Source organism: Stigmatopora argus, chromosome 14, assembly GCF_051989625.1.
Source record: "Stigmatopora argus isolate UIUO_Sarg chromosome 14, RoL_Sarg_1.0, whole genome shotgun sequence".
In the NCBI taxonomy this organism is placed as follows: domain Eukaryota; kingdom Metazoa; phylum Chordata; class Actinopteri; order Syngnathiformes; family Syngnathidae; genus Stigmatopora; species Stigmatopora argus.
This window is the reverse complement of record NC_135400.1, coordinates 10,586,709-10,600,339: the sequence shown is the minus strand read 5'-3', so window position 1 is coordinate 10,600,339 and position 13,631 is coordinate 10,586,709. Positions and strand designations below refer to the sequence as shown.

At 43.3% G+C, this 13,631-nt stretch overlaps 2 protein-coding genes across 2 annotated transcripts; one reads left to right on the top strand and one right to left on the bottom strand.

Moving 5' to 3' along the window:
* The first annotated feature begins 556 nt into the window (after positions 1-556).
* Positions 557-6,290, top strand: LOC144089065 (polycomb protein suz12-A-like). Its single transcript, XM_077619903.1, has 15 exons — positions 557-1,020; positions 1,584-1,630; positions 1,709-1,773; positions 2,209-2,277; positions 2,361-2,410; positions 2,484-2,569; positions 2,658-2,968; positions 3,278-3,386; positions 3,460-3,634; positions 3,705-3,799; positions 4,197-4,340; positions 4,403-4,560; positions 4,633-4,831; positions 4,916-4,995; positions 5,075-6,290. The coding sequence occupies exons 1-15, from the start codon at positions 840-842 to the stop codon at positions 5,391-5,393; spliced, it is 2,088 nt and encodes a 695-aa protein (XP_077476029.1). The 5' UTR covers positions 557-839; the 3' UTR covers positions 5,394-6,290.
* A 373-nt stretch (positions 6,291-6,663) lies between these two features.
* On the bottom strand, positions 6,664-12,970 carry crlf3 (cytokine receptor-like factor 3). Its single transcript, XM_077619906.1, has 9 exons — positions 12,828-12,970; positions 10,741-10,866; positions 9,770-9,977; positions 9,624-9,711; positions 9,361-9,538; positions 9,060-9,288; positions 8,396-8,534; positions 8,212-8,324; positions 6,664-7,666 (listed from the first exon to the last, which is right to left on the bottom strand). Exons 2-9 carry the CDS (start codon positions 10,855-10,857, stop codon positions 7,389-7,391), a joined length of 1,350 nt encoding a protein of 449 aa, XP_077476032.1. The 5' UTR covers positions 10,858-10,866; positions 12,828-12,970; the 3' UTR covers positions 6,664-7,388.
* Between the last annotated feature and the right edge of the window lie 661 nt (positions 12,971-13,631).

The window sequence follows — 13,631 nt, the reverse complement described above, 5'->3', positions numbered from 1 at the left end:
TGTTATTAGCACCACATTTCTTCAATGAATCCCAGGCCATTTGACCTACTGAGCCCAAATCAACAGAGGGGATGGGTGTTACTCCCTGTTTATCGTACAGCTTTTAGTTTTTCAATGGCAAACTCCATTTAGGAATTATTATTTTACTACTGTTATTAGCATCTAATTCGTCCAATAGCTCCCAGGCCATTTGACGTATTGAACCCAAATCAACACAGGTGATCGAGGATCCAACCTGCTTGTAGAATACCTTTTGTTTTTTTTTTATTGACAAATTCCATGTATTAATTTTACTCTGTGCTGGAATTACATGGTGACGTCATAACGCGTCTTATTAAATTTACAAAAAAATAAATGGCGTTATTTGATTTTCTTTACACGACTGTATAAAATGCGATTTTATTTTTTTAAAGTGGAGTTTATTGGTCAATTAGGCTTATTTTGATTCAATTAAATTGCAAAGTAGGATTCGAATGAGAGCGGTGGTGACGTCATCGTATTGCGTTTTTCTCTCTGTTCATGCGCGTGTGCGCCATTTCCTGCCCCCCTGCCGTAAAACCCGAAGAAAGAGGGCAACCGAAAATGAAGTGCGCCTGGCTTGACTTTGGAAAGAGAAACGACGGCTCACTTGACCGCAGTTCCGCGCCGGCCTCGTAAACTCTAGCCCGGCAAAACGCCTTATTCGATCCCCGCTTGGAAATGTAAACGACAGAAATCTGCATGGCGAGAGTCTGATCTGTCTTCTAATTTTTGACAAAGAAACCAGCCTTGAGTTTATTTTATCGAGACGCTATAGGCAAGAAAAAGAAAAAAGAAGAAAGCTCTCGCGGTTCCGACGGATGGCTCCACACAAGAACGGATCCTCGACCGGAGGCCTCCCGGTGACCTCTTCAGGCGGCGGGATGAGGGCGAACGGACTGCAGCCTTCTTCCTCTTCCTCTTCCTCCTCGTCCGACTCTAAGAAGCCCAACATGCAGCTCGTCCAAGCCGACCACGAGTTGTTCCTCCAGGCCTTCGAGAGTGAGTTCCAAGCGCTCAAATTCCACCCCAATTGCATAATCAACTGTGTAAACGCTTTTGCTATAGTTTTTGTAGCTTCACTGAATGTTTTTTTTGGGTGTGTGCATAAACACTTTTAAGACTTTATTTTATTTTTGCAACTTACACCATATCTAGTTATAAAATGTGTATCGTCCTCTTTTGGATGTAACTTCAGGAGAAGCTATGTTGTTTTTCTTGACCATTAGTTGTTATTTTTTTATAAATCCAGTTTTGCAGAAGATTTAAGCCAAGTTGAGATCACTAATGAACTTTTCGAAAAGTTGGGAGGTCCTGATCACATATTTTTTGCAATTTTATATGTATTTTTCCCCAATTTGTACAGTTATCCCAACATTATAGCCATATTCCATGAAAGGGTTATTAGTACATCAGTCATTAAATGAAGCAACAATAAAAAAAGATATATTTTTCCCCAACATTTTTTAACCTCAAGTTTATACTTTTTTGCTGCAAGCAGTTAACTCATCATCTATTTTTGACAGTTATAGATGATCAACTTTGCCTTTTCCCCCTTGTTACAGAGCCCACCCAGATCTACCGCTTTCTGCGCACCAGAAACTTGATAGCCGTGAGTTTGACTTTTAGGTTTTTGAAACACGATAACATGGAATTACTGTAACAATATTTTTTTCCCTTCCAATTTTAGCCCATATTCTTACACAGGAGTCTCACCTATATGTCCCACAGGAACTCAAGGAAGAACTCCAAGAGGTAAAGATGACCGTAAAAAACTTTTTTTTAAATGTAGTTTTGTCATCTTTATGATATGGCAGCGGTTCACTTTCAATTCATGGCCTTGGATGTTGGTGAATAGCTTTTTTTAATTAAGAAAAAAAAAATTAAGCCATAAAATCAAAACAAAAGAAATAAACTTTTACATTCAAGGTGTTTTTATTTATTTATTTTTTTAAATCTAACTCTACAAGTTCCCAATTAGAATTTCTTAACGTTCTTGCGGGTGTTTTCACTTAACTCAGCAGGCTGCCTTTTCCCAGCACACAAATCAAGAGTTGAAAGCGTTTGAAAATAACACCAACAATCACCTTGGGAGGCAGCTGCATACATTAAACACGTTTTTTTTTTAAAACCGCCTTAGTTATAGTTTGAAAGCAAAGAAACATGAATTTGTGAAATGCATTTGGCCAGGAAAAGCTCCAAAGTGGACAACTTGCTCTTCCGAGTGGAAAAGATGCGAGGAGAAAAGGAAACTTGTGGGTAAGAAGACACCTCCAATCGTGATATTGTTTTTGAGCTGTTTTAATGCAAATATGAGCAACTCCATGTGGTTCTCCCACCAGTCTGGCTTCCAATCTTCAGCTCACCTTCACTGGCTTCTTCCACAAATCGGGTGAGCTTGTGTCCCGCCTGATCAATTTTCCCTCTTAAATATGATTCTGACTTCTGATTTGCTTTGTTGACAGGGCAACCGTCTCAAGACTGCGAGAACGAGCAGACGACTGTGTCCTTGGAGGTCCTTCTGGTCAAAGTTTGTCACAAAAAGAGGAAGGTAAGACTCTTCAGCGTACTCCCGGTTCAAATGGATTGGACGTTTGTCGCCACAAATCTGACACAAGGGTGGTTTTCCTCCCTGGCAGGACGTGAGCTGTCCGGTGAAGCAGGTACCGGCAGGGAAAAAACAAGTTCCACTCAACCCGGACTTGAATTCCACCATTTCGGTGAATTCTGGAAGCTTTCCAAGCCTGCTGCTCCCGAGCAGCGAATTCCAAGCCAGCAACTCGCACACGGTCAAGTCCTACTCGCTGCTTTTTCGGGTGTCCCGACCAGGATACGAACACGTGCCGGCCTTTAACGGAGAAGTCCTGGACAGAAAGAGGCGGAGTTCTCCGGTCAAAGAGGAAGCCCAAAGCATGCTGGTGGCGCAGATGACTGTCTTTGATAAGAACAGGTGATGTACTATTATTAATAGCCAGTCTGAAACAACTTTAGCAAGCAACGTCATCCTAGCAAACTGTGTAGTGGCACCATGAGTCTTGTTTTGCCCAAAAAATCTCTGTGTACCTGGAAATAGCTCGCCTTCTCACAAAAATAGTCTCAGGAAGGCTATCGTTAAAGGTGCCTTAGACCATGCACACTAAATCCAAATTATTATATGATAATGGAGTGAGGTGGAAGCAATCCTTTAGGCAACAAACCAAAATTATGGGAACATCTTCGTTTTTTTAAGACCGCTGGGTACCTTTTTTTTTTTTTACAGTCGCCTGCAGCTGCTCGATGGCGACTACGAAGTTTCCATGCAAGACGCGACACAGCAAAGTCTTCACAACAACATGACGGCCACGTGGGAAACCATGCTGGACACTAAGGTGATGGGAGTTGTGCCCGACAGACGTGTGTAATTGGTTTCCACAACGTTTTGTTTCGTGTTTGCACGTGTAGCACTTGCCTCCGTTAGAGACCTTCTGCGACAGTCCGACTCTCCACTTCGCTCTGCGTTGGACAGACAACCCGCGGGATGGCTCTACGGCCCCCGTGGCCAAACCTCTGGCTACACGAAATTTGGACGCCAACCAGGAGAGCAAGGGGGCTGAGGCGCCGAGAACTGCCGCGCATGGTCAGACCGCTGAGACGTGAGAAACTTGTAGAAGCTTCCGGGCCGACTGACAGCATTTGTTTGTCTCCAGCTGTGAAAGAAAGCATCAACACTGACAAAGTCCTCACCAGAATCAGAGAACACATCCCAGCGGAACCTCAACACAAACTACGCATCTTCTACCAGGTAATATACTATTAATCGGCATATCTGACTCCAGGGGTGTCCATTTTTTGGGGGGAAAATCAAAAGACGCGTGGTCCATCTTAAAATCTTAAGTCTACATTTGTTTAGCAGGAGATCAGAATCAGAGAAAACAGTAAAAAGGTATTAGCTGAAATTGACATCATGTTAAATTAAGATTTTGAGCTAATGGAGTGGCATTATTGAAGTGACTAGATCCATCTAGTGTTAAGGCTAAGAAGTTCATTCGAATGTAGGCTGAATTTAAGCTTCTTGCGTGGGATGCATTCAATTACATTTTCATAATTTGCCACCATGCAGTAGTTTGGACACCCTGACGCTATTCGTAACGTTGTAAACTATGAGTATACTTTACCTACCTTGTTTACGTCGCATATAGTTCCAGTACAACAACAACAGTCGTCAGCAGACGGAGGCTCGAGATGACCTTCACTGTCCTTGGTGCACTCTGAACTGCAGGAAGCTGTACAGTCTGCTCAAGCACCTCAAACTGTCGCACTCGCGTTTCGTCTTCAACTACGTGGTTAGTGGACAGCTAGCCGTTTATAACAAAGATGCGAGCGGCTAACAGGCGTTGTCTCGCAGCCTCACCCCAAAGGAGCCACAATCCAGGTGTCCATCAACAAGAGCTACGACGGCTCGTACACTGGGAATCCTCAGGACGTCCACGGCCAGCCCGGATTCGCCTTCAGCCGCAACGGGCCCGTCAAGAGGGCGGCCGTCACACGTGTCCTGGTCTGCAGGTACCCTAGGGGCGCCGCCCTCTTAAAACTCCTGACTTGGGATGGATGAATGTTCTTCTCCGGAACGTGCAGGCCCAAGCGCGGCAAGCCCAGCCTGTCCGAGTTCCTGGAGTGCGAGGACGGCGAGCGCGAGCACCCCCGCTCGTACGTGAGCGGGCACAACAGACTATACTTCCGGAGCGACAGCTGCGTGCCCCGCCCGCCGCAGGAGATGGACGTGGACAGTGAGGACGAGAGGGACCCCGACTGGCTCAAGGAAAAGACTGTCAAGGTTTCCGATTGAACACACATTTATTAACGCTAGTCCACCATCATGGTGCCTTTATTTATTTTTTATTTTTTTGTCCGTCCTCAGCAAATCGAGGACTTCACCGACGTGAATGAAGGCGAGAAGGAGATCATGAAGCTGTGGAACCTTCACGTCATGAAGCACGGGTATGTTCTCAACTTGCTATAGAGCGCATAAGCAAGAGTTTGTCAATGGTTTATTTATTTATTTTGCTTCTCCCTGCAGTTTCATTGCCGATCACCAAATGAACGAGGCGTGCCTGGTCTTCACCGAGCTGCACCGTGATCATCTAATGGCCCAAAACCTGCGCCGCAACTTCCTGCTGCACCTGGTCAGCATGCACGACTTCAACCTGGTCACCACCAGAACCATCGACCGGGCGATGGCCAGACTTCAGGCCGCCGCCCCAGGGGGTAAACAAGCGCAAGACGACGACGACGAATGGGTGACGGCGATGGAGTCTCCGACCGAGTCGGAGCTCGACTCATACCAGCACCAAGGCTCCGGCAGTGGGCAGGAGAATCAGACCAGTGTTTTTAACTGATTGGAACTGAACAGGAGTTTGAATTTGGAACATCAATGATTTTGAAACGAAGTTTTTGCATTGTTGAGCACAGACACGCCAGCCTCGTTTTTTTTTTTAATTTCAGTCAGTAGAATGTCTTTGAGTTTACCAAGACTGAAGGACAAAGGAAACGCCAGAACCTCAGGTTTTCCACAGAACTTTGTCTATGTATGTGGACACCAAAAACTGAACCTGATTTGGTTTGGACCCTTTAACCAATTTAACTGATTTTGAGATCTTGAAAACTGAAGAAGTTTAGATCACAGAGAGTAGATTTTTCTTTATCCCAAAACATGATGACATTTCCAGTGCTCCAGTTGTTGGGTGTCAGTATAACTGACTAATGACTGGAGTTTACCAGAAACCCTGAACTAGAACTTTAGTTTGGAGGATCAAGCCAACATTTAGCACTCAACGACTAATTCTGGATTGAGATCTGAGCTGTATCTACTGCTTGTTTCCTCTTAGTTTGTTCTTAGAAATCGCACATTAATTTGGGGGTTTGGATTCTTCATTTTTTTTTTTTCCCTTTTCCAAAACACGAGGACTCGACCCAGCTTTCTGACTGACTAATGACCGTGGATGTTTTTGCACACCTGAACACTGAAGAGGCCTAAATGTTTTGTTAAATTTCACATCACAATAGGCTTTGAGTTATTTAACTCAAATGTGCTACGTCCCCTTCATTCGAGGTCTGAACCGGAATCTGCTTTGTTGCCTCAGAGCCGATATTGCCTTTTTTTGCCAAAAAAATAATCCGTTGGCTGCCATTGAGGACGATGGACGTCTATCCATTTGAAATAGGAGTGCTGGCAGGGTCGCACACCTGTTGCCCCCTCTGGCAAATAATAGGGTCTAATAAATGTGAAGCCAGCAGAGAGCCCAAGTGCCTTTACTTTGCTTTCTTCCTTAAACCAGCATATGGAGAAAATGCTTGAAATTAGTTTTCATGAAGAAAAAAGGTTAATCAGGTGCATTGATTAAATTCCACTTTTGATACTCTTTATTCAAAGGCCACATTATGATAAAACAACCAAAATCAGACTTATTCCAATGTGTACTTCTTAGCTTAACATTGGCTAATTGCGTTTTTTTAGAGCACCGAAGCACGTGTTTTTGCACAATAAAATTGTACAAGTGGCCTGAAATGTGATTTTCTATTAAAAAAAGGGCATTTGTACACACTTCTGAAGTCTTTAATGACTTTTTTGAACTAATATTTTAGAAGTGTTGATAAAATAATCAGGTGTGAATTTGGTGAATTATTTATTTAGAGATGCAGATGTGAAGCATGTATTTATAGAAAAAAGACACTTGCATGATTATTCATGTGTAAAATGGGAAATATTAAGAATTCTTGGTAACATAACCTCCTTAGAACAAGTAGTCCTCGACATTATGAAGACAAAAACAATATTAATTAGTAGTAAAATCCACATTACAACACAAAATGCGCTTTTGTGAGAACTTTGTACCTGAACACACGCAAGTTGGCTAAAAGTCACATTTTTTTCATGAGCAACTTAGGAATGACTTTCAGGAAAACAAGTACAGTCCCACGGTTTGAAGATGTTTTTCCACTCCACATTGTACTATAAAAGTACCAGCATGAAGTTTTCTCCATCGATTGGCACCTTCTACATTTACGTAACAATAGTCTTGACCAAAGAAAAATCTGTAATATTCTTTAGGAAAAAAAACTCCTAAAAGGGATTGTCTTGTTAAAAAAAACAAAAAAAGTCTTGAGAATACCATTTGTATAGATGTGATTGTAAACAAAAATTTAAACCAACACAAATGGCTTTTGAAGGCTGATGAGTTCAAAATGATGAGTCCTCTACCCAAGAATTTTAACACGACCCTGCGGTGGTACTTCAGAAAAATCCAGGACTTAAGGGTGAGGTCTGCAATGTGAGTGACGAAAAGGAACAAGAACATAGTTTTAAGTCCTTGATATTTTCACCTTTTGTCCTTTCAAAAGACGAGCACTTTCCAGCCGGCGTTTGCGAAGGCGCATCCGAAGAAGAGGCCGTCTGGCGCCGTTTCCAGCAGCCAATCGAAAACCACCTCGCGACTGCCCGAGCCGATGGTGACGCGCAGCTTCAGGCCAGCGGCGTCGCCATTGCGGCCCACCTGATTATCGGTGTGAAGCATTGCAGTGCCCACCACCTCCGCGTCAAACGTCACCGCCGATCCCAGCGTGATGGGTGGGAGCTGATTGGTCATTTCTTTTCCATTCACGTACACAGCCCCTGAAACCGCCAAGGTGAAACGGCATGAATATCATTTATTCATCGGCTGCCAAAAATGGTGGCAGATGTCTCATCTATTTGAACTGAGAGGGATGACAGCGTTTATTCACGTGGATTGGATGTCCATCCCCATCAATTATGGAGAACTGTGTGTGCCGATATAAATTAACTAGTTGAATGCTGTCAAATTGTTAATTAGTCAGTATTTTATTTTACCGCATTTTCCGGACAATAAGGTAAACTTTTTGTGACCACCAACAGGCCTAATGTTTTTTTAAAGTGATAGTTATCTGAAAACTTGTTAACAGATGCCTATTTCACCTATTGTTTGTTATTTTACTATTATTACATTTTTCTCCTTGGTTTCTGATAAAATAAATAAAATCATTTGAATTTGTATATATTTCATGTATTTTTAGTTCCTTTTTAAGCCTATATTTGAAACATACATTTAAATTTTGATGTAAAATTTGTATTTCACTTCAACCTTAGTTTATCATTGTATTTATTTCATCATTGAACTCCTGAGTGAGGTGATATTGTACCATTAGTAGAGATGCAGACAGCTTGATCTCGCTGCAGCGAGCGCTGTCCCTTTTCCGAATCCAAACAAATGCCCAAACTGTCGCGGCGGTCTGTCTGTCCGCTGGCCGTAATCCTAGAACAGACAAAAACTTTCAGTGCGTGCTCGTGGTGTGACATTTGCCTCAGTGCATGCTCGGCGCTTACTTGAAGTTGAGCGTGAGGCCGCAAAAGTAGGACGGAGCGCTGGAGTAGAGGACGGGGCAGCCGGACGGCGACGAGTCATTCCGCAGGGCGATGTTGCGTCGGCTGCTCACAACGTAACCTTCCGTGCCCCCACGCCACTCTAAATGCATACAACAAATCCCATTCATAAATAAACAACTGGCAACATACACAACACACATCAACCCACAATAAGAAAATGAACACATACGAACAACACACAAAACACAATCAAGAAACAAAGACAATACCGACAGTGAAGACACAAAAGCAACGCGTACCATGAACACAAGAAAACACAAAAACTGCTGACAAAAATGAATAAATTTAGCCAATCCAATCCAATCCAACACAGGATACAAAAATACACAACAATAAAAACGACCATTAACAAAAAGGCACCCTTGCTCCAAAGTTTTGAGTCTTTCTTGACCTGAACTCATGATCACAAGACTAGACACAACCAACGCACAGAAACCTCAGAATTTAAAAACACACTCAAAATACAGAAATAGACAAAATACACACATGGACACATAAACCCTAAATGCAAACACGCCAATAAGCACGCACCCTGAGCCGAAATACTGTCAAAACAAACCTAACCAACAACCCACCGGCCCGAGTGTATGGTAAAGAAACACACCGTGCGGCTCCATGGTGGTGTAGGCGGTCTGCGCCACGCTCCAGGGACTCCACTCAGTGCGGCCCTCGCCGCGAGCGCACACCCTGAAGACGTAGTCAGTGTTAGGCTCCAGGCCCAGCGCCAGGAAGTCGGTGTCGCGTCCCACGTAGGCGTCCTCGTACTGTCCCCCGCCGCCTCCAGAGCGCCTGTACTGCAGGCGGTAATCGGCCGCCACAAAGTCCTCGTCCACCTTCCCGCAAAACCCACAACTCAGACATGGAGGTTTGGATATTGCGCTGATGCGAAGAGTCAAGTGGCTAACCTTTCCCCAGCGCACCAGGATGCTGCCGGGTCGCTCTTGCAGCTCTTCGATGAGGACGGGTGGGTGCGAGGCGACCGAGCCGTGACAGCACACGCGCTCGCGTAGCAGAACCGCCAGCGAGTCGTCCAATTGCGCTGATACGCACGGGACATCCGCCAACACGGGGACCTCCGGGAGGCTGCGCAATCGCAAAAGCAACAAAAAAATCACTTCCTTGCAATGGCGGACGTAGGCTACATCCATCTCCAATGGCGACCGCTCACCTGTCCAAGTGGATGTGCATGGCCTTCTTGGTGAAGCTACCCAGTTTGTCTTCTTTCTCACCGAGACCGCATCGCAGCGCCGCTTCGCCTGCGACGGCGCCATTGTAAAGCGGTGCCTGTCGGGCCGCCATTTTGTTCCCGCTTACCTTCTTTGAGGAGCTCGTCGGCCTGACCCATGCCGAACTCCACCAAACTTTGACAGTCGTCCAGAGGCCTGACGCTGTCCGCCTCGATGACGTCCACTTCGGTTAGAAGCACGTTGAGGCGGTCTGACAGGAGCTGGGTGGCCGCCACCTGTAGTTCGCCGAAATGCCTGCGGAGAGCCTCGCGTGCTTGGCCGGAACTGCCTCGCACCTGACCGACATGGAGACACAGCGAAGAAAGAAAAAAAAAATGTCACCACTGAGGTCTTTAAATCACTGGCTGCAACCGACGACGATATACATCTAAACCATTTGGATCGTATATCTATCGCCACTCATTCCACCTCAGTAGTCCCTCAGGGTTTCATCCTCCAACCACTTAAACTCAAGTTCCTGTTCCTCTTTGCAAAACATCCACACATTAATAGCGCGTGTGTGCAGAGAAAGTGATAAAGAGACACCAGGAAGTGAACGGCGCGCCGCAATAGAGCCCTCGCGACACAATGGGCGAGCGGAGACGATGTCGCCACCGCTTCCTGACGACGACCGGCGCCACGCGGGCGAATGATGAGCTCCCAAAAATAACCGACGAGCAGCTCTCGGCAATGCGTAGACGTGGTCGGGACGTTACAGCGAACGAGCCGATAAAAAGTTTGTCGACGGGGAGAATGTTTGTGAGGGAACAGGAAGTTGAGACATTGTTTACCGAACACTGCTGCTGTTCGCATCGCTGAAAACCATAACAGGAAGAAAGAGATGCCACCGCTTGGGAGAGAAACGAAAACATTCCCCTGGGCGTTCGTCTGGCTAAATTTCAACAGTTTTGCATGAGCAGAGTAGGGTTCACTTAAGGGTTATTTATAGTCTTTTTGGTGACCTGGTTAAATTTGGATAGTTAAAAAATGACCAACAAGTTTCCATTTGTGTTTTCATTTCGATGGGATCTCTAGAATGAGTGTGTTTTTGCAGCACACCTGTTTACGCGCCAGGTTGAGACCGTTGAGTCTCTGCTGTAGCTCGCTGCGAAAGTTCTGCGCCGCTTCGATGTTCTCCTTGGCCTCCTGCAGGAGCACGTCCACGTCCAACGACATCCTGGCTCGCTGAAGTGCACACAAAAAAGAAGTATGAACACAGAAGCTTGCAAAACTTCACAAAGTTGCAAAATAAAACGAATTTGGGGTCTTCTGACTTCCAACGCGTTTGCATGAGACAATCTGAGATTCACCATTTTGTCTCTTCTACTCAAAACCTTTGCTGACTTCCAAACCAAAGTGATGTGAGGAAACCCTTGATAAAAACTGGGTTGTATTCCGGTTCATGATGTGAAAGATTTGACATATTCCGATTGATAGCAATCTTCCACTTACCAGACAGTTTGTGATATTGAAACGTTAAAACACGATTGTTATGGTTTATTTCCGGTGTGTTTTTGTGAGTTGTCTTTGTGCGTTTTCTTTGCGGTCGGGCGCATTTCCTCGGCCACGTTGAAAGAGGAAGTCTCTCAAAAAAGGCTTAACACGGAACTGCAAGTGAAACATTTAAAGTAAAAAAAATCTACAGATTAAAGCGAATGGAAAAAAAACATGGACAACCTCAACAGTGGTGCTCATGTACTGCTGCCAATTAATTTGCGTTTTAATTATGCAGGCATGCAAGTGAGGAACAATAGTCCCACACTCTCACGCTTCTCATATTCCATGACTGTCAAGCCTTTTATCATTTTTTACGTTTGGTTTCGCCCAACAATAAAAAGGCCTGAGTTATTAATTCTCAAGTGTGTCATCTTTCTTTTTGGGGAAGACAACACGCAGCTGCAGGATTAAAAAAAAAACTTCAAATTCAGTTGCAATAAACTCCACCTCGGATTTAAATTGAGGATAAAGTGGTTATTTTTGAGGAAGTATTTAGGTCAGCGTGCGTAAGAATGAGAGTGTGCAGGGTCATGAGACGGATTCAGGACACTGCGAGATATAATGTGAGAGCATTCAAATAGATATCTTATTTGGAGATGGGATGGTTTTTCATTTCAGCGTTAAATGCCACACATGCTCTGACAAAGAGCAAAGTTATGGCAGGCACTCCAGCAGCAAAACCACATTATTATCATCAACCAGAAGACATGTTGCTACATGTTGCAACATCTTCCGTCGTTTTTTTGGACTTCTCATCCAATTACAACACTTTCACCATTCACACACTTGTGATCCATACTTCATAGGTTAAATATAGCTGCTTCCTTATGACTTTTGATGACAAGTAGCCGGATAGTTGGATGATTCATATTTTATACATAATGCTGTACTGGCAAAAACACTTCATTTTTTTCATACAAATGTGAAGTGAGGCTTTTTTTCTAAATATAACACTGTGTCATCCCAGTCAAAATGTATTGGGAACATGAACAGCCATCCTTCCCAGTTTAGATGAATTGGGCAACTGTCATTGGCAATTGTAGGCAATGAGCTAGTAGTTCATTCATAGTCACAAGAAGCAAAAATCAGATGGAAAATAGATTATATTTTTAAAATGGCACTACCAGCCAAACAACAAGCAAGATGAGTCTAAAAAAAAGAATGTCATAATTATAGACTCAGTTTACATCGATCTTGTTTTAATGCATATGGGGGAAAGTTGATGTGACACCAAGAAGGAAAAATCTTGCACAATTACTTTTTGGAACATATTCCCTCTGTAAAAACACCAAATTAAGTCACACCAAAGAAAAGTGATCGTTTCTTAACAACCCGCAGGGTTTTTTTTAAAGTGAATGTAGCCAGAACTAATTTCACCATCAAAAAGCAATCGATCGCTCTTACGAGACTCAGGAATAATCGTAGTTGTTACTGAGAAATGACTGAAGCACGAAATATTTTATATTTTATGATATTTTAGAAATGAGAAACAATAACAAGACTGCAAGAAAGTTGAGGCTAAGTTAGCTGGTGGCCAAAAAGACAATGAAACTCTGATCATCAGCGACAAATAATGCTCGACGTGCCTCAGACGGAAGGGGGAGCAGATAAAACAAAAGTCAAACTTCGTCCTCATTCGTGATATGTACCTTAAATTAATGTTTTCTGTCCTTCATCTCGTCGACAATGTCCAGATTGAGAGCAACGTCGGTTGCCCACAGCGACTCTCGCTTTAGTTCATACTTCAACTTGAACGCAAATCCACGAATGACACTTGTGTGGGGCTTTAAGCAAAGTGAACCAATCAGTGACCCTTTTAAAATGATTGACAGGTAATTTGACCAATGGAACGAGGTACCAGTCCTGAGATCATTTGACGCTGTCTACGCGTATGAGTTAGTCAGCGTGTCCTATGATGATAACGTAATACTAAATGCTTTAACACTTTTACCTTCAATAAAATGACCCACATTAGTCGTGTGTGAGTAAACGAATGAAATCGCAACAGTTGTACATTGATGAATGAATTCGTATTTGTACAAGTAAATCTTTATCCACGAATATCGTCACATAACGTTTTGTTTTCTTTCTAATTCTTATTTTAATTTTAACAATTTTATTATCATATATGCCTAAGCACACAACATAACTTGGTTATAGACATTTCACTTAAATTATATTGTTATTTTTGTCGGTAAAAAAACAGCAGTTTATCAAGAATTAATGCACTTAATGAATTACTAATAAATAGGACCCAAACCTGCATTTAGAAATCGAGATATATTTATAATTATTGCGCATAATGTTCAGGGAATTATTTTTTTTTACTTTAGTTCCTGTCGGTTATTTTTAACCTGGGGATTACGTGCTGATTAAATACAGTTTAGTGCTAGTTTATTGAAAATATAGTTAGGGACATCATTTTATACCCCAAAAAACTCATTTATTTCAAA

Coding starts and splice junctions, on each gene's coding strand:
- LOC144089065 (XM_077619903.1), top strand. CDS start 840: ATGGCTCCACACAAGAACGGATCCTCGACCGGAGGCCTCCCGGTGACC. Junction 3,387..3,459: donor AAACCATGCTGGACACTAAG/GTGATGGGAGTT, acceptor TTGCACGTGTAG/CACTTGCCTCCGTTAGAGAC. Junction 4,341..4,402: donor GTTTCGTCTTCAACTACGTG/GTTAGTGGACAG, acceptor GTTGTCTCGCAG/CCTCACCCCAAAGGAGCCAC.
- crlf3 (XM_077619906.1), bottom strand. CDS start 10,857: ATGTCGTTGGACGTGGACGTGCTCCTGCAGGAGGCCAAGGAGAACATC. Junction 9,712..9,769: donor CGACGAGCTCCTCAAAGAAG/GTAAGCGGGAAC, acceptor GCGCCGTCGCAG/GCGAAGCGGCGCTGCGATGC. Junction 9,289..9,360: donor TCCTGGTGCGCTGGGGAAAG/GTTAGCCACTTG, acceptor TTTTGCGGGAAG/GTGGACGAGGACTTTGTGGC.